At 53.7% G+C, this 19,509-nt stretch overlaps 7 protein-coding genes across 7 annotated transcripts; 2 read left to right on the forward strand and 5 right to left on the reverse strand.

The window, feature by feature from the left end:
* Positions 1-439: 439 nt before the first annotated feature.
* JN550_011941 (uncharacterized protein) lies at positions 440-2,032 on the reverse strand (the record flags this gene model as incomplete). The annotated part of the gene is made up of 1 exon (XM_049310363.1): positions 440-2,032. One exon carries the CDS (start codon positions 2,030-2,032, stop codon positions 440-442), a length of 1,593 nt encoding a protein of 530 aa, XP_049166110.1.
* Positions 2,033-2,562: 530 nt separating this feature from the next.
* On the reverse strand, positions 2,563-4,122 carry JN550_011942 (uncharacterized protein; the record flags this gene model as incomplete). The annotated part of the gene is made up of 2 exons (XM_049310364.1): positions 2,563-3,719; positions 3,783-4,122. 2 exons carry the CDS (start codon positions 4,120-4,122, stop codon positions 2,563-2,565), a joined length of 1,497 nt encoding a protein of 498 aa, XP_049166111.1.
* A 3,348-nt stretch (positions 4,123-7,470) lies between these two features.
* On the reverse strand, positions 7,471-7,869 carry JN550_011943 (uncharacterized protein; the record flags this gene model as incomplete). Its single annotated transcript, XM_049310365.1, has 1 exon — positions 7,471-7,869. The coding sequence occupies one exon, from the start codon at positions 7,867-7,869 to the stop codon at positions 7,471-7,473; it is 399 nt and encodes a 132-aa protein (XP_049166112.1).
* A 672-nt stretch (positions 7,870-8,541) lies between these two features.
* JN550_011944 (uncharacterized protein) lies at positions 8,542-9,882 on the forward strand (the record flags this gene model as incomplete). The annotated part of the gene is made up of 1 exon (XM_049310366.1): positions 8,542-9,882. One exon carries the CDS (start codon positions 8,542-8,544, stop codon positions 9,880-9,882), a length of 1,341 nt encoding a protein of 446 aa, XP_049166113.1.
* Positions 9,883-10,239: 357 nt separating this feature from the next.
* On the reverse strand, positions 10,240-11,996 carry JN550_011945 (uncharacterized protein; the record flags this gene model as incomplete). Its single annotated transcript, XM_049310367.1, has 2 exons — positions 10,240-11,560; positions 11,617-11,996. 2 exons carry the CDS (start codon positions 11,994-11,996, stop codon positions 10,240-10,242), a joined length of 1,701 nt encoding a protein of 566 aa, XP_049166114.1.
* A 1,527-nt stretch (positions 11,997-13,523) lies between these two features.
* On the reverse strand, positions 13,524-15,973 carry JN550_011946 (uncharacterized protein; the record flags this gene model as incomplete). Its single annotated transcript, XM_049310368.1, has 5 exons — positions 13,524-13,619; positions 13,687-13,919; positions 14,429-14,496; positions 14,880-15,152; positions 15,219-15,973. 5 exons carry the CDS (start codon positions 15,971-15,973, stop codon positions 13,524-13,526), a joined length of 1,425 nt encoding a protein of 474 aa, XP_049166115.1.
* Positions 15,974-16,400: 427 nt separating this feature from the next.
* JN550_011947 (uncharacterized protein) lies at positions 16,401-19,361 on the forward strand (the record flags this gene model as incomplete). The annotated part of the gene is made up of 2 exons (XM_049310370.1): positions 16,401-17,757; positions 17,812-19,361. The coding sequence occupies 2 exons, from the start codon at positions 16,401-16,403 to the stop codon at positions 19,359-19,361; spliced, it is 2,907 nt and encodes a 968-aa protein (XP_049166116.1).
* Positions 19,362-19,509: the final 148 nt, after the last annotated feature.

Consider the following 19,509-nt stretch of genomic DNA (forward strand, 5'->3'; position numbering starts at 1 on the left):
TGCATGCAGTATGCTGTGCCCCCATCCCAAGTTTAGATCGTAGACAGGGATGGGTGCCCTTCAGGAGCAGCCAATTGCGGTACGTAGGACCAACGCTTTCCGCCATGGCATCTCTTTTAAGTTGATGTATTGCGGAACATAGGATCGGGCAACAGCCAGCCCCGATGGCAACGGATTTGGGATGTCAGGTAGCCTCCGAGTGGTGACACAGATACAGCGGGCAATCTAGGGTGGTTCTCATGGACTCGATGATCAGCGGCTGAGACAGCAATCATATCATGTTGTTATGACCATGAAAGGTAACATATTGCGAACGCCTGATCCCTTTCATGCAAGGTGGGTTAAACCGCATACTTGATCAATCGATCAACTGTATGATTCCAACATTACATTTGAAAGCTGAAATAAATCATTTTGCTTGAGAGGCGACCCTGAGCAGTCATTGCTTTGGACTTATGAGTCCTTCATGCAATAACCGCGCTCCATTCTGGCCCATTCTGCATCCCATCTCGGCCGTGTCCAGCGCATTGTGACGAAGATTATATAGTCCAGGACGTATTTCTATGCTCCCCTCAATATTGACTCCGACCTCGGTCCAGTTCCGGTTCTGCCTCACCCAGCTATGCTTATCTATCCAGCTGAACCATCCAACGCCTGCAGAGTCGTGGCTCCCATGCTCGACGATCCGCAGGAGATCATTGTCCGAGAGCGCCCTCTTCGAATTTACCGACACGACATCGTCGAATTGGTCGCACTCAGGGTCGGGGTCAGTACCTCGTCTGTCAATCCAGAACTGCGTGTGCGTGTACAGGCTCCTCACATCCCGTTCACCCAAGTATTTGGAGTCCTGACCCGTGAGAAAGGAGAGCGGAGCCAATGGAACAGGGCCGCCAAAGGGTTCGAGTGATTGTTGATTGCTTGAGATTGAGTAGTGCGCAATGTGGCTCTCTATTTCTGGTGATGGTTTGTGGGCTCCGGCCCACGGGGATGAAATGCCACGTTGGGATGATCCCGTGAAGAACACCGCGTCAAACTCTCCGTGCTTCACACTCGTTGAGCCTTGAGAAGCCACGGCCAGCCGATACAAGTGACTGACCCCGGGCGTGACGGATGTGACGCTGGAACCCAGGTGCAACTCAGCCCCGGACCGCCTGATTAGATCTTCGACCAACAGAGCGTTGCCGCCCACGATGGAGACCGCCTTCGAGCGCAGTGCCCCGGCGGCCATGGCCGCGTCCAAGACAGATGATTCATCCAAGGTTGAGCCGTAGGCATCCCGCAGGCACGGCTCTATGAACCTCTCCTGGTATTCCTCGTCCACGCTCATGCCTCGTAGGAAATCCCGCGCAGACGCGCCGAGTCCGTCTATAAGACTTACGTCCGAGAACTCCCGCCCGACATTGTCGAAGGTAGCGTTAGCCCCGAACATCTTCCATCTGTCCATCAACCCAGCCACTAGCCGTTGGAACTTGTCGGGCGACCGGCGGTAACGCCACTCCAGTTCCAGGTCCTCCTTCCGACGCTGCCACGCCTCTCGCCGGCGCCGCCGCGAATGTGGCCGCGGATCGAACCACCGGTCCAGGTCCCAGAAAAAAGAGGCATGGCAGACCCTGTCCCTAGCAAAGCTCTCCCCGTCCCAAACGTGGGCGTTTCCTTTCACCCGCGTGGTTCTCGTGGACAAGTTGACGGCCCGTGCCGCGTCCATGAGACACCAATCATCGTCGTAGAAGTGCGCCGCTCCGACTTCCAACTTCTCCCAACTGCCCGGCAGGGACGTGGTCCTGACCTGGCCGCCGGCGCGTGGGGCGGACTCGAAGATGGTGACGGAGAGCGGCCGGCTGGGGCTGGAGAGGGAGAGGTTGTGAAGGTGGAAGGCTGTAGCGGCGCCCGTGATGCCGGCTCCGACGATCGCGATGTGCATCACATCTCCGTCACCCGTGCCCTGTGCCCCTAAGTGGTGGGCCACCCCGATAGCCCGCATGACTGCCAGAGCCAGCAGCTTGGCGGTCGGCCACAATATTCGCTTGCCCATTGCGACGTAAGAAACTTGGTGCTCCAATGGCGTGGCTGGACCTCAGTCAATTCCTGCGAGTGCTCGATCTGGCGAGTCGCAGTGCGTCAAGCCATTAGATTGCAGACTGCAGTATTGTATTAATCAAGGCTGCCTGATCGCGCCTCATTGGCTTCATCGAATCCCAAAGGTGGCACAAGCTGACCGCAGGACAAGGGCGCCAATGCCACACGCACACCAAGGGTATGACATGACATACTATGTAGGACGCTTGTCACGCGACACTATTGATTATGTTATGATGTTTCACAGTTTTAGATATATCTAAGATCACTGGCGCCGTCATGCAGTTCTCCCCAAAACAACTCGAATGGCAACTACGACGATACACTCCCCTTGGTTAATTGTACCCGACCATCGGTAATTGCTTCTATAAGTCAAGTGCCTGCCAAGATCGAGCTTGGCTTTCTTATTATTTATATACATGTGCTTGAATTCCAAAAAAAAAAACCCGACCGAGACTCAAATGAGGTAGGCTTACATACGAGTCATTATAAGAGGAAGAAACCACTTCCTATCAACATGAACAGTGTCGTAGCTCCCATAACACCAAGCTGCGCCCACTGGAACACGGGTACTGAGACTGCGGCGTTGGCCTCGGTGAAACCCTTCATGGCACCATAAGTCGGGGTCGCAAAGGTTCCAGCAGAGCCCGTTGCAGTTACTTGGTTAGCAACAGCCGTAGCGCTGGGCATTTGAGCACCGTCGCTCGCAAACGCCACGACGTTGGAGGTGGTCGAGTTGAAGTCGGTCTTGGCAATGCCGATTTGGTTGTTCACCAGGTCATAGACGACGTAGGCGGACCGGAGGAATGTGTCTCCCAGCAGGAAAGGATCGCTGCTGAAGTTCTGGATACCGAACTGGCAGGCTTCCTTGCCCGCATACTGTCCAGATCTGAAAGTGGGATTCGAGCCCGAGGTGACCAGGGAGAGCACAAGCTCGTCCATGCCGACCGAGATCTTGGGGCCATTGTCACCGCCAAAGCCGAAGGTGAACTGACCCTTGCTACTGGCCATGGAGCACGGGACAATGGCGGAATCGACTTCGGAGGAGTAGATGGCACCGACTTCCGTCCACACCTGGGCGGCAATGTCGGTGGGGAGGTAGCTGAGGGTAGTGCCGGAATCCAGGACAACGGGGATGGGGAATTCCCGAGACGAAAGCGTATCGCTGCCAGACGATGAGTTGGCCGTGACCGAGGTCAGGTAGACGATGAAAGAGCTGAACGAGTTGGTCTGCTCGTCCTTGATGATGTCAAGACGGCTGAGGTCGCCCTCGTACTTTTCCGTGTCGATTCCGCCGAACAAAATGCTGCCCGTACTGGCGTCGAGGTCGTTCAGCCACAGACTGTAGGCATTCGTCGCGATGAGACCCTCGTTCTGCATCAAGACAGGGAGGTTGTCGTAGGCGGCTGACAAAGACTGCTCGGTGCCGACAATGGCTTCGTTGATGGCGTAGCCGACACCCACGAGACCGTACGGGATATCGGTGTCCTCTCCCAGACCCATTGTCATATTGGACAGCTTGGCGCCACCAATCTCGAAAACGTCGGTGAAATAGTCGCCTTTCGAATGGCTGCCATCGACGTAGGCTATGCTGAAGTCACCCTGGCCCACAACGGTGTAGCTGCTGGATTTATCGGGATTGACTGTGCAGGAAAAGGTCAGACAAGGTCGAGCGAGCGAGCATCAAAATCATGATTAGAACTCACAAGACCCAAAGGTGCAGCCGTCGCTGCTGCTGCTGCTGCTGCCTCCTCTCGACGCCGACTTCTCACATACTGAGGACTGACTCGAGGGAACCCAGATGTCGCTACTTCCGGTATCCAGCTGCAGTGTCAGGTTCTGGGCCGGTGTACCCACGGAGACGGTCGCAAAGTAGCCACCTCTTGCCTCCTCGTTGGTGATAACCTCGGTGTAGGTCGAAGCGGCGCGGCGTCGCAGGCCTTTCTTGGGGGCCAGGTCCCGCTTCTGGATGTCCCATTGCACCACCTGGGCGTGCGCAACCGAAGCCAGCAGCGAGCCGGTAGCGAGTGTTACGGCGGACTTCATGGTCGCACCGGGTTTGGCGACTTGTCGGGTCGGATTGGGCGGGCGAAAGTGGTGGAAGGAGTCGTGGTGTGGCCGGGTTCGAAGTCTGCGAAGTCGATGATGTCAACCGTCAACCGCCTCAGATTGCAAGGGACCCGGAGTCGGGACAGGCGCAACAGAAGGTGGTATTTCACTCGGCAGCAAGGGGTTGTGGAAAGAAAAATAAATAAATAAAGGGTTCACAATGCCAAGACACCGAAGTTTTAGGAGATGAGAGGATGACGCATGAACAAGGCACGAGAAAAAGAGAGGGTCGTACTGACAAAAGAGGACTGCGCCGCGGTTATTAAGGCGACAGGTGGTCCAGCTCCATCTAAGTAGGAAACAAAAAAAGAGATGTCACCCAGCCCAGCTGAATAGACTATGAGATGCCAAGAGACTAAGTCACCAACACAACCCAAAGAGAGGGGACGGGCGTCCCTGCGGCAGGGCTTAATAAGAGGCAGGCGACGATGCGGACAGGCGCTCCAAGGGGGGAGCCGGGTGGCGGAGTCGTCGCGTCGCATCGAAGCATCCAATCCTAGCAGCCGGAACGACCGGGGGGTTGGCAACCTTTGCCCTGTTCTGCCTGTCTGTCTGCCCTGTGATGGAGCAGTCTTGCAGTCTAAGTTAGTTCAAATGTCAAACAAACAGGGCAATCTTGACAATGCCAGTGCTGGTGCCGTCCAAGATCGTGGAGCAAATCACGGCCCCGGCTAACTGCTGTTAGCCTCCCTACGGCTGACTTGGCGGGTAGGGGTAGCTAACTCAGCGCTTGGCATCGCGGATGATGGCTTGGATGGCGATGCTTGTCGACAGTTAAGCTCATCCGCCGATGGCTCTTGGCCTGGCGGATCGGGGCAATCTGGGAGACAAAGAACAGTCCCTGAAAATGCGAAGGCGCTCTCGTCCCACAGCCGTAAGCATGAAACACTCAGGGTCGTGAGCTGAATGCCATCGACGTTCCCGAGACGTCTTTGATTGGCCTCACAGCTGAAAAGCCCTAGAGGTTGGACGGAACTCGGCTCAACGCTCTGCCAAAATAAGCACCGCCCCGCCCACTTAAACTCACAGCACCTCTAGCTTAGCCAGCCTACCTAGCGGTTCTATCATTCTGATTTGTCGGTGAGACTGTTGGCCACAGGCGGCTCAAACTCGACCTGAGGTCTTCAGAAGAACTTGCTCATGGGCGCCCTCCCGCGTCAAGCTGAGGTAGTGCTAACAAGTTGAAACGCTCCTTGTTTGCGGCCCCCTCCTCAGCTGCTGGCTGTCCCCCGGAAGCCGGAAGCAAGCACCTTGGGGGCTGTCCTGTCTGTATGCTGAATCGTGTCGACCGTCCGTTTATCTGACCAGATCGAGCAGCTTTAAAACGCGCAGCAGATCCAACATGGAGCGCTTCAATCAAAAGGGGGAATGAACAGGATGGACCAGACGGAGAAATTCTAGCTCATTTTGACAGCAGTGAACAGCTTCTTCTTCAGCTCCAGCACAGCCTGCAGTAGACACCATATGTCGGACATCAGCCGCATCAATCCACTGCGCAGCTGAACTGCCTGCATTACACGGTAAATTCCGCCCAGGCTTCAGCGTGAACGGCCTGGGACCAGCTCACCTAGAACCGGAGAAATCTAACAGCCGTGTGTCGCACGTGGCGGTTAACCCGTCAACCAGTCAGCCGTCTATTCGTTGAGTAATCAACCCCAGGTACGCATGGTAGAGGATTGCATATGCGGCTCGGCTTGGGCAGCAAGAGAGATAGAGAACATGCAAAGGCGCGTTGCTCTCCAGCTACAAAGACTGACGTTTAGATGCCACTTGTCCCATCAGTATAGACACTTCCGGCCCCAGTCTCAACTCTTGCCGTGTTGCGTTTACCTTGAACCATGGATGGAAGCAAGTCGGTGACAAACAACCTGGAACGATAGTAGTATATAGTTGCGACGATGGAAAAGAGTCTGGAGGTGGGCGGCATCCACTGGGGCCACTAGGATGATTCTCCGCCGGCGCCGGCGGCAATTGGGACTCTGGAGAACTTTGAGTCTGCGGGTATGTTCCAGGTGACATCATTATAACTGGGGATCGTGTCCTACCGATTCTGAATTTCACGCGATATGTAGGCGAATATCGGGTTCTTATTCGCGCATCGTATCGCATAAGGAACGGACGAATCGCCGCATCTTACTCAACGAGCCAACTCGGGTTATCTGTTCCTGACTGAAATCTCTTCTTACGTGTGACCGACGCGTAGACGACTAGAGCATCCGCATCTCAATACGCCCGATACCTACCGACCCTCACCACTTGAACCAACCGGAGCTCTTAGTCCGACTCCCCCACAACCGCCAGACTGGATTCACTATCTGAACGACATCAGAACAGGGAAAGGAGGTGTCGCCAATTGGCCAAGGCGTATCGTGAAGTCTGGACCGCCTGGTTCTTGCGTCAACCTTACAGCTGGCATTAGTAGTACCCAGACAGAGATCCGGAGATATCTCCGTGCAGGGGCACATACATATATGCCCGAACCCACCTCACGATACCTTCTTGGACATTCACCTATATTACTTGCCTCACAGCTTTTATAGACGTCTTTCATATAACAGCAAGCATTTTCCTCCGGATCAGTACCATCAGCGAAGATACCCCATACCCAGTCCCGCGCTGCCTTTCCATATACCCTCTACCTTTCAGCAACGGTTTCCACTCGATTCGAACTTGATACGTCACAGACACGATGTGTCCCTCCAAAGAACTTCGCACAGTCTGTCAGGGCTGTAACAAAGTAGGCAGTCAACAACATTTCGAGATCTACTGCCCGGTGGGGCGGCAGCAGCACTTTGCCGCCAAGACAGACTGCCCGCACTACAAGCACGAGGCCCTCAACGTTGGGTCCTATATCTGCGACAAGTGCCTCCACGACATTGGCTGGAACAGCGAGATGCTCACTGGCTAGGCCAGCAGCTAAGCATCATTTGAGCCATTTGCATGACCAGCACTTGTACACACACTAGCATTAGCATCATGGGCAGTAGCATATACCATACGAAACTGGCGTTACTGGAGCTGGCAATCGCATAGCACGGTAAATGATACGGACAATCTATGAGACTTGGGCCCTGGATAGAATAGAATAGAATAGAGTTGGATAGAATAGACATGACGACGTACCTGATCAAGCCTCATACTGCAAATGGTTGTCCAATGGCTCTGAATATGTCCAGCGAGATTGATCCTACTGGAAACGGCTGCTTGCTGGCTTGCTGGAAGTCCCAACGCGGTGAACAAGCCACGCAAGGTCACAGGCATGGCCGCGCAAGGTGCCACAATCTCTTACCCCTGGCTTTCATAGCCCATACCGATTTTCCACCACGAGGCAAGCCCTCGCCGTTCCATCTCGTCCCCGAAGGCAGCCACGGACTCGACCTCGTTGAACGGCGCGGAGGACGATGGCGCCTTTGTCTCTTGCCCCAGCAGCACCTCACGAGCCGCGGGCTTCTGCGCGCACTGGAAGTCCTTGTACCGCAGCTCGTGCACGGCGCTGACCCAGCTGCTCAGCGACTCCCCATCGGCGCTCTCGGCGTACATGATGCCCGGCGACCCGCCGTAGCGGACCAGGACGTACGGGATGGAGCGGTGCGCCGCGGCTTTCTTGACGCGCTGCAGCTTCTTCCGGGACGTGATGTGGTGCGTGCGGATGAGCGTCGTGAAGAGACGCAGTGGGGAGCTCATCGCAGGCCAACTGCGCGGAGCGCATCCAAGAGTAGTTGGGACAGGAGGGACATGTAAGAAACGGTGGACTTCGTCCGACGCAAGTCAGGAGCAGGGACGGCTATTTCTCGGATGAACACCGCACCGGGTCTTCTGATCATGACTGATTGTATCTTGACCTGGCACATGCAATGCCTGAGAGACAAAAGCATTAAGCATTAAGGTTAAGTTATGCTGAGCTTCTGTCACTTGCTTGAATGCATGGAAAAGAAGTCGTTGTCGACTGTGCTTGGCAAACCTGGTAGGAGTGCGGACAGCTGCGGTGGCTGCTCACAGGTGCTGGGACGCGGCACCAAATTTAGTGTCAAGGTACTATCCCCTAGGGGATTTGGGGGCGACGACACTCTTCACGACAGACCGCCGTCAACTTTGGCCGAAGCATTATACTACATCGAATGCGGTCAGCAACCGCAGCATGAGTACGACTCCTTCGACACTTTGGTAGCATGCATGAACCGCTCATCAGTTTGGCTAAAGTGGTCACATAACTTTTAACATGTTGCGCCAAACTCGGATTGGGTGTCTTGTTCCTATGGTTCACAGAGTTTAGGGTTTTGACGACACTTACATCGTGGCCGGTTCTCAATTTTGCTTCTCTTTCGCTGTGCTTGGTAAAGGAATTCAGACTTTGGGATGTCTGATCAACCGGAGAGCCATTCAGAGACCCTGGAGGAGGCTCGGGCACGGCTCATGTGCACCCTGGACTCCATCGCTTCGGGAGGGGTGTCAGATGAACCACATGACCAGGAGGCAGGCGTGCTTTGTGCTCAAGCCAACCTGGGCATGACAGACTATGGAAGGCATGATGCCCCTGTTGAGGATAAAGAACACGGCGGCACGACGGATTCATCGGTCATGGAACTGAGCACAGCTTCAGCCACCAGGACTGGGTTAACCAAGGCCGCCCCGGTGAAGGAAATCGATTCGGTCAGCTTGTCGAAATATGGCGACTTTCTCGATGAAGCTGACTTCGTCGCGCGAGCCACTAGAGATCAGAGGCGTGCTTGGGTTCGAGCTAACCTCGCGCTCGACACAGCATCCCGAGATCCTTCCCACATCTCTTCCGACAGAGGATCCCGTGACGCTTTCTGCTGGATATGCGCAAGGAGGGGCCTGTTCAGAACTTGCCCGCAGATGCTGTCGCCGGAGATCAATCCCAAAATCACGATAGCTGACCACGTTGGCGCAGCTGTTTTCGGAAATGACGTTGCTGATCCTGGTTGGAACCCGGAGAATAAGAGAATTGTCTTGTACACCGACGCCGCCACGAAAAACGGTAACGAGGATGGCCCAGGCATAGCTGGCGCTGCTGTTACTTCCAGATTCTTGGGCCAAGGCCCCCCGTCGTGGTCTAACGCTTCGTACGCCATTATTGGGACGCATCACTCGCACAAGGCAGAGCTATATGCAATTGGGTTGGCATTGGACATCGCCGCCTGCGAGATCCAGAGAATGGTCGACGACAGCCGCCGGCGCGGCTTCCAGGATGGCAATCAGGAGCGGCCGGAGTTCCCCAGCGTGATTATTATGACGGACTCGCAGTCATCCCTTTACTATATCCACGACTTCACCTGGCAAGACACTGTTCCTGAGATATTCTCAGACGATACATTCACCAACCTGATGGGTCCGCTGAAATGGATACTTCAGCTGGGAGTTCGAGTCCGCTTCCACTGGGTGCCGGCGCACACGAACGTCGACGGAAACTGTCGAGCGGATGCCGCGGCTAAGGCTGCCAGCGTGGAGTCGATGAAGTTCTACTCGGTACTGGCAGACCAAGGATCCCGGGATTGTCACATCGTGAATATTCAAGGCCATCCGCATGGCGAGCCCAATGGTGACGATTCGCCCTTTTCAAAGCCCAAACCTCGTATCTACGCCAAGGTGGCAACCCAGATCCGAGCCCTTGAAATAAACTTCATCAACAAAACCTACCGTGATCGGTATCAGAGCTGGATTGCGAGATTGATATGAGTTACGAAAAGCCTCGGAAAGGACCTTTATTCAGCGGCCACAGGCCAGGACATGAATACAGAGAAGAATGCATTAGCAAAGCAACTTTATCGGCAGCCAATGTGTATTCGATCAGTCGGAGTAGTTTGTTACTATTGGTCGGGTTTTCGTCATCCTGACAGAGATAGCTCCAGCTCGATGCGTTTCTACACTGGACAGTGATATTACAGAAGCATGCATTTACAATACTATCCAGGGTCACCAATGAGACAATCACGAGTTTTCGAAGAATGTAAAGCTCATTATTTATTATGGGGTGTTGATTATCGGCCGCTCTTTGTTTGGCTGAAACGCTGCGTTCCTGATATTGCTGTTGTCTCAAATCGCGTAGCCACCAGAATTAATCTGTCTTGGTTCACCTGCCGCCTCGAAAGTTCCATTGGGTAGCAACCTCAGGGCCTGTGCTGTGCTCGAACCTGGGGCAGTCCAGGTCACGTTGTGGCCAAGGCTCTGCATGAACGCAACCGTGCTGTTGTCATAAGCCCACTCGAAGGAGACCTGGTTCGGTACCAGCTGGTCATGAAGCCTGGGTTGGGCCAATGCCTCAGGCGCGGTCATGCCCTGGTCAATTACGTGGTGGATGTTTTGAATCGTGGCTGTAATAATACGGCTGCCACCAGCCGATCCAACTACGAAGTAAAGCTTGCCATCCGCAGTCTCGACAATAGTGGGTGAAATCGATGACAGAGGTCGCTTCCCAGGTCGCACGTAGTTTGAGGGGCTGGGAATATAGCCGAAAGCATTGCTTGATCCGGGGATGGAGAAATCGTTCATCTCATTATTCATGATGACTCCAGTCTCAGGGACCATGAGTTGCGATCCAAACAAGGTATTAATAGTCGTTGTCAAGCTGATCGAGAGGCCGCTGGCATCGGCCGCGCCAACATAGCTCGTACCAGGGGTCTCGAGACTCTCGATACCGGAAGGGTCGTATGCTGATACGTTCTGAGTGGCGACGTCCGAGATCTTGGACCGGATCTCCGCGGCTGCGGCATCAGAAAGCATGGACTGCTGGTACTCGAGGATACCATCGAGGAATGAGGGGTCTCCCAACTTGGTCCGTTGGCCATACGCGAATCTCATAGCCTCATCAAGACGGTGAGTCGTAAGGTTGATGGCGGAAGGGTCGTCGAATCCAGAGTAGCCGTCGACGATTTTCAAGGCGCTCAAGGCAACAGAACCGCCTGCGGGGGTACCGCAGGTAGTCAACTTGTACCCGCGGTAAGTGATCGACGAAGGCTTCCTCAAGGCTACGGTGTAGTTCTTCAAGTCTTCCAAGGTCATGGTCCCGTTGGATTTCTGCAGTGCAGAGACAGTCGCGTTCGCAATGGCTCCCGTGTAGAAGGCATCAGGTCCTTCCTGGGATATTACCTCCAACGTGTCTGCATAACGCTTTCGCGTCATGGTGTCATTCAACTGGAGTCTGGTGCCATGCGGTGCAAAGTCCATAGCCCAAGACGGGTCTTCGGTGAAGAATTTGCCGTTGGGGGTTACGGAATCCATGTAACGAACCTGGTCCTCATCCACCCTGAAGCCTTCGCGGGCTACCTTGATTGCCGGCTTCACCACGCATTCCCAGGGCAATTTTCCATAGTTCTTGTGCAGGTACTCCAGGCCTCGAAGTTCACCAGGTACACCACTAGAAAATAGATCAGCTCGACTTAGACTCATATCAGGTATATCAAAGCGGCTCACCTCGCGAGTCCTCCGTACAAGCTGGCAGCGGTATTGTTTGTGTACATGTCTTCGAAAGCTGCGGCGGGCGCCGTCTCTCTGAAATCGATGAACTCGTAGCTTCCATTGCTACTGCGAACGAGCATGAAGCCGCCGCCTCCGATGCCACTGTGAACCATGCCGATCACGCCGACGCACAGCACGGTGCCCACCAGCGCATCTGCTGCATTGCCGCCGTCCTTGAGGAGCTGGATGCCGATCTTGCTGCAAACGTCTTTCTCAGATGCCACGGCGCCCAGTCGAGGCTCGTGGCTCTGGTAAGGCGATCCCGTAGCATACTGCGTGATGCAGGCTAGCTGGACGAGCCATGCAATAGCCGTTGTGCGGTACCGTGGGAACATGTTGGCTTACCACGCACTTTCAGGTTTGGTGTCTTTGAAGTATAAACGGGCAAAGTCACCAATTGAATCCCAGCGGGCTCGTGCTCGTGAAGTTGCACAAGATGAGCGAACGTGGGTGGGCTGGAAGGGAACGGGAAGCTGACCAGAGATCGGGGCCCAGGCTGGCAGCTCGGAGATATAGGTGAAGATAAACAACGCAAAGAAACGGAACCGCCAAGGCGTTCCTACACTAGACGCAATCGTAAATTCACCCAGGGGAACAGTCAGCGAGGAGCTATTTGCCGTTTGGGGCCGGTGATGACGATCCTGCCTTGCCTGACATGCATACTGCGGGGAACGAGCAAGGGACGCTGTAGCGGGGCTTATCAGCGCGGAACGCCCTCGTTACGAATTGCGTCCTGCGCACCCTGGGTACCTGGACCTGGGTAGGCGGGCGGCCGCCAGGATTACTGCTAATATCGTTTACATCACGCGCGGGCATGGGCACGCCTGCAGATAAGCATCATTGGGGCGTGGGAAAACGCCGTCTGAAGGATTCCTGCAGGAACGAGGCGCCTTCTGTGTCTTTTTTTTTGTTGACGAATTTGGCGTCCGAGACTGGGCGGGCTAACCAAACGGCAATTATTTGCGAAGTTCCAATCCAGGAAGTACGCAAGCAGCTCATTGGCTACATAGAGACATAGCACACACCTGTGGCAGAGACACAGTTGCACTCTATGTTAAAGTCAAACTTCGCGATATAGTCTGCCTAACAAAGCTCCCTCAACAAAACCCACTTCCGCTTTTGAACCTGAGCTCTTGGCGGTGTGACCTGAACTATAGCACTCACAGGACTTTCACAGCTACTCACTTCAACCGTGTCGGCTCTACCAAAGCGTCCGGAAAAGCGAGTGAGGCTTCCTCTTCAGTTCACGAGGGTCACCCACCTCCACGATCCGTCCCTTTTCCATGACCACAACGAGATCCAGGTCGCCGATCGTCTCTAGCCTGTGCGCCACTACCAAGACGATTTTGTCCTTGAATGCCTCCCGCAGCACCCTTTGCGCTTGTTCATCCGAATGGTGGTCAACGCTACTAGTGGCTTCATCCAGAAGCACTACAAGCTTTTTGCTCAGCAGGGCCCGAGCTAGGCAAAAGAGCTGCTGCTGCCCGTGAGATAGTCCGAGGCCCCCGCGGCTGCTGATGGTTTCCCACACGCCAACTCGAGATAATGCATCGATAAGAACCTAGTCACCAACAACCGTCTCCAAAGGATCAAGGTTCGTACGGACGGAGCCAGGCGGTGTAACGGAATTCTGGGGCAAGGCTGTGAGATGCGTTCGAGGCACTGCGCTCGGTACCGACGCGAGATCGAGTCCGTCAATTGAAATGAATCCGGACTGGGTTTGGGGAAGGTTTAGGAGGCTTAGCAACCGTGAACTCTTACCGAAGACTCTCTTCCTGAAAGCCGCGCTGCCAGCCAAATGCTCGGATAGTTGCCACGCCATTAAGGGTCTCAGTGAAGTGTGTATATAGTGGCGACTTGGCCTAGCCAGTGAGTGACACCTGCGTCCCAACCGTTCCAGGAAGTGCCCAGAGCGCGACCAGGGCAATGCGGAAGCAAATTAACGTTGTGACTGCTGCCTGTGTGCAGAAAAGCATGAGATATGTTGACCACACTGGACGTCCTCTGCCCCCATGGGCGACTTACAAGCTTAGCCCACAGGAGCCGTCCGGCACGCACACAGGTCTCCCTCTGCCATAGCGATATCGTCCTGGCTATGGACACTAAGATGAACAAGGCAGAAGGGAGAATCCCCAGAATGCCCTGTTCGAACAGGAGCGTGAAGTCGAACACATCATCCTCCTGTGGGCCGAACGCGATGTCGGCAGTATCGCGTTTGTAGGACACGTTCAAATCATGTAAATCCATGATGGCCGGGTCTGTAGTTCAGTTAGAAGACCGTTTTCTCTCACAACAGACTCAAAGGCTTCGTCGCGTTTGTTGGTGATTCTAGGCGAAGGTCTACGACAGGGCTCGTCGGGGATGGTTATAGGGTGATGCGAGCAGTCGGCCCGGTCCTCTCAATGCTCTACTCATCATCCGCGGTACGAATCCGGACCAAGATCAAGACGTAGCCTAACTGTATCTGGTAATCAAAATTCGTCAACCACGTCTATCACAGCTTTGGCTGCTGCTTGTTTACCTTAGATCCGAGATTACAAGCTGCAGACTAGAGGCTCACCAGTAATTACCATATATGGTTAGAATATATCGGAGACTATGACTCAGCCGGCGTCTCAGCGATGCAGCCCAAGAGGGAAGGTAGTTAGTAAACAGGTAATTCTCATCTTTGCCTATATACGTTGACAGGCATAAATCGTATTATAACACTATATTCCCTATTTTAACTTGATCCAGAAATTATTCAATTGAACTACAAAACGCATACTTGATGTGTGCTTCAGATACAGAACTAGGTCACTCGTATGGCCGCCACCTTCGTGTGGATTGAGCCCTCTAAACAACACTTGCTTTTAGGAATCCTGAGCCAGGTGCCAAGATTTCCAACACCTTAGCCAGATGGAATGGTTTGGTGTCAAGAATGTGTTTATGGATATAATTTCGGAGCAGTCTCAACATGCTGAATATGCTAGTTATACTACCAACTGCGATATAATCTACGATATGCACGAACATTTTTGAGAAACTGGGGATTCCGTCCACTATTCATACATAAACTAATCTGGTGAGCGAGGACAGGTCAAGACTCGTTGCCCGGAGATACAGGGTGTTGCCACGCCTGGTATGCCACCCAAGACTGAAATACTCCTACCACTAAAGAAAGTATGCCTAAGAATACCGCTATAATGACACCAACGAATGTAGCCATCATGACATACCGTGCGCCGCTCTTTCTTTCAAACCATTTCTCCATTATGCCTCGAGGACTAGGGCTTTCAACTTCATCATAGAGCTCCATCAGTCTAGTCCCAAAGTGGCGGTAGGGAAAGTCCTCGTCGTAGGCTACAAAATCATAGTTTACGCAGTCTGGATCTAGAGACTGTTTCGCGACAAGACGTCTTAATTTCAGTTCTGAATCCGTCCCAAAAGGAAAGAGAATCATCTGGAGCGAGTGGAGCGCTTCAAGAGCGACCTGTGCTGGGATATTATTTCTATCCATTACCTGTAAGCAAGATCCGGTCTCTTCTCTATAAATCTGACCAAGGTTTACAACTTACTTGAATGGTGAATTAGCTATGGCCAGATGCTCCTTTAAAACACTAGTGTAGTGATATATTTCAACCACGCCATTCTTCGAGTCAAGCCTGAGATGGTTCCGGAGATCCTCGGTGCCGCGGAAAGTCAGGCGGGCAATTTTCTCCAGTCGCCGCGCGGTAATCGAGGACTGGATATCGCGTGACTTCCCGGCGTGATCCAAGACATTCAGCGCCCCTACGTCGCCTTTGGGGAACGCGCGTGAGACAAAGCTCGAGAAGCTTGCGTCGTTGTGCCACGGTATTAGCTGAGTTCCCAGCTCCGTGCCCAAATCAAGTATGCCGGACGGCTGCTGCTCGGCGGAGCAGTTCACCATGGTCATAATTTTGACGACAATATTGAATGCGCGATGCTGGTCGGTAGACGAGGGCGACTTGGACGGGCGCTGAGAGAAATACTGGTGGGTGAGCTGGGCCCGGAGCTCGTCCGGCCGATCCTTGATCAGCCGGATGATGTCGGCGACATCTTGGTGCGACCGGAGCGCCGGCTGATCACCGTAGAGCAGCTCGGGGACATAGGCGGACGTCACATCCTTATAAAATGCGAAATAGCTTGCGAAAACGGGCGCGCGCTCCCAGGCGCACTTTGCTCCGCTGCAAGATTGACCGCCTTTACAGCTCGCGCAAAGCTCCCACCCCCAAAGGGCTTCACAAAGCCGTTTCAGGTCAACGTCGTCCACTTGATCGAGGGGGTACGCTGATTGAAGTGAGCCAATCATGTCGGAGCGCCTAGCCTCGGTTTCCCCGGTCGCTTACGCACCAGAAGTGGAAAAATGGCGACGCGACAGCAGGTAAGTGGGATGACGGGTCTTTATGGCAGGTATTGGCTGGACCTCAATACCTAGGTATGTAAGCAATTCACCGAAATGTGATGGAGCTGAAACAGGCCTGGCGGTGCGTGGAGGGGGAGGGAGGGTTGCGGCAGTGCTGGGCGCCAAAGGATTGTCGAATGACAGAGGGTAGCCCATGTTGACATGAGTGGGTGGCGGTGTTTGTACATATCGCCAGGAGCTGAAAACATGCAGCAGTTAGCGGCCTCCCCATTGCCAGGACATCTCCCAGAGCCTCGTCTCCTCTGCCTTCTTTCACAACAGTTCAATCGCTAGGTCAAAACATCTCATCATCTCTGAGGCGTTGAAAACGAATATGAACGACAATACCGGGTCGGCGTCGCTGTCGGCCCCGCTTGAGGTGCAGAAGCTCCGGATCCAATCGGCCGATCTCGAGCCGCGCCGAGATTCGGGCTACTTCACACAGTCACAGACTCCGGACCGAACCTCAAAGCAGTCGAGCCGCAGCTCGTCCAACTCCGTCGACAGGATCCCTACCCAGACGCTGGTGTTGCGATCAGGAGTCAAGGCTGGCGATGACCTATCCGAATTTGACATTCACGTGGATGAAGCCACAATTGATCGGTTCAAAGTCATACAGTTGCGGATTGAAACACCGTTGTTGAAGTATGTACAGAAGACCAAGGGAAAGTACCGCGCCATGGCCATACGGCTGATGGTCCTTGGAAAGACAGCTGCCCAAGCGAAACCGCATATTGTGGTGCTGGCAGCTGAGGACCAGTGCAAGCGTGTGCGGAAGTTCTTTGATAAGTCGTCGGTTCAAGACTTGGTTCGACCGTCCGATAAAAGCTTGCCATCATTTGAGGTGCTTATCTACGGGCGGCCTCCAGACCCCAAGAAAGCCGAGGATGATATCGATGTGTTGGCACCCCTCATTAACGGCGACGTTGGCTTCACCGCTGACACCTTCTGCGGCGCTCCTATTGTCATCCGTCACCCGTCTGGAACAGAGAAGAGAGCCACACTGGGAGGAATTATCAAGGCTGTCAATCAGCACGGGGATTTCAGACTCTACGGCCTGACTGCGGGTCATGTTGTCGGCAACTCAGACGATTATATGTCAATCGCTTCAGCCAGTGACAGTGTGCCCTCGACAAGTGACGAACTATTCCTATCAGACTCGGAAACAGATTCTGACTGTGAATCTGACTTGGAAAATCCCTCCGAGAAGGACCGCACATCTGCCAGCGAAGTTGAGGAGCGCGCCTCAGAAGCTGGAAATTTGGAGAGTTCCGAGACAGTGTTGATGTTCCAGGACGGCTCGACAGCTTGGTCATCTCTCGAGCTCGGTGTCATGGGAAGGATCTCCAAAAAGAGCCCCCAAGTGGCTGATCAGTCTGATCGAGCAACAACCGATGTCTCTGCTTATTTTGACTGGGCTCTCATTGAAATGTCGAAGTACAAGCCAAATCGACTGCGCCCTCGCACGCACAACGCTGATGATGCGGCGGACCCTGTAGCCACCACATCGGGTGACTTGCTGATGCCACCTCCATCTTCTGATTACAATGGTGTGAGAAAGTCGGTAGTCGTCATCACTGGATCTGAGGGACCGAAAAGGGGGACTATCTCGCCGCTTCCATCGAGAATCCTTATGGGTCCCGGCAAGGTGTTTGTGGATACATTGGTAGTGAATCTTGGTTTGGGAAAAGGTTTGCATTCTAAACGAGAGTAGTTGATATGGTCAAGGACTAACTGTGGCTTAGAAATTGTCGACGGTGATTCGGGATCCTGGGTTGTGAACGAGAGAACCCTCGAAGTCTATGGACACGTCATTGCTTCCGACGCTTTTGGGGGCGGATACATCATGCCGATGCAAGATACTCTTCGCGACATCTCAAAAACCCTGCAGGCCAGGACGGTTACAGTGGCCTCTCTAATTGACATGGCCAGCGTTGCGATGGAGAAGATGGACTTAGCCATCCCCGACCTTGAAGCGGAACTTACAACAGAACTAACTAAGACCCCTGCATCAAATGGATGCTCGATAACTACCGATTTAGTCAACGGGGGAGCGAGCGAACTTAATCCGCACAAGCGTAAAGAAAGTGAAAGAAGTATCCATTGGAGACGGAATTCACAGCCACCTCATGTAGATTTGGAGCTCGAAGGAAGACGCCGTGCAAGGGAGCGAGTGATAGATGATTTGATCGGTTCAAGGACTCGAGCGAGACGAGATTCTCGAGTCGTGGATACTCGATATGGATCGAGGCTTCTAGAAACTGACGAGAAAACTGGACGGGACAGGGACCTCGAACCAAGGTACCGTCCCAGAAGGTACGAACGAGAAAAGTCTGTCGACTTCGATCGCCGACCCCAACAAGATTTTTACATCAGACCAAACATCTTGCACAGAGGAGATCTACGGGACGAGTACGAGTCCCCGGACAGAGCTCGTTTGTATCGTCGCTTCCACGAATCCGACGACATTCAGCGTGGGCGTCTCAGCGACTTGGAAGCTCCTAGAGCTCGTATTCCCCACCCGAACGACCGAAGTTCGAGTCTCGATCGAAATGAGCGTTCTGAAAGGGATCGGAATCGAGGCTTTGGCATAGCCCTGGACGACCATTACAACAGAATACGGCCAGCCAGATACCACCATGACGATGAATACACTTATCCGCAAGTTTCCATAGCACTTCCGCACGGCAGAGATGACTCCAGAGTCTCCCAATCATCCACCAGGCCATACCATTACACGCGCCGCCGAGACCGCTCTCCACGCCCGTCCGGCTTCACAGACTCGGGTTACAGCACGGCACGCAACTCTAATGATACAATGTTTATCCATATCTCAGGCGAGAGAGGATATGACTCCGGTTACAGCACGGGACGCTCCTCCGGTAGTCGCTCGGCGCGCCACTCGACCACTAACTCACAGGAAAACACACCGTTGCCACAGCACATGGTTACTGTCCATACCTCACACGGCTACGCGGAGGGACCAAAGGATAGAAGTAGGCGTGTTGCGAGTGAGGAAAAGCTGGTCGATCAAAGAAGAAAAGAGATCACTGCCTTGAGAGAAGGAGTAGACAGTATAGGACGAAAAGATTCTGGCGACGCGTTGCAGAAAGAGATTGACGCATTGAAACATCGAATCGATATGATGGCGGCTGAGTTGAAGGCTAGCACAGACGCAGTGGCTGAAGCTCTGCCTTCTATTCGCGGTGAATTGCAAAGGGGAAAGACGGTCAAGGCACATAATGAGGAGTCACAGAACCTAGATGGCAAGGACGAGAGCACAACATTGTGGTGAGGTTCCGGCTTAATATGCAGTTTGTTTCGAATATGTAGAAGACTCACGCCAGCTGCTCTATCTCGGTTGTCACTGAGGAGCACCACTTTCGTACGAATCGATAGGCACATAGGTATAGGTAGTTCCACTCACTTCGTTGCATCATTAG

Source organism: Neoarthrinium moseri, assembly GCF_022829205.1.
Source record: "Neoarthrinium moseri strain CBS 164.80 chromosome Unknown scaffold76_Wmoseri_CBS_16480, whole genome shotgun sequence".
Classification (NCBI taxonomy): Eukaryota; Fungi; Ascomycota; class Sordariomycetes; order Amphisphaeriales; family Apiosporaceae; genus Neoarthrinium; species Neoarthrinium moseri.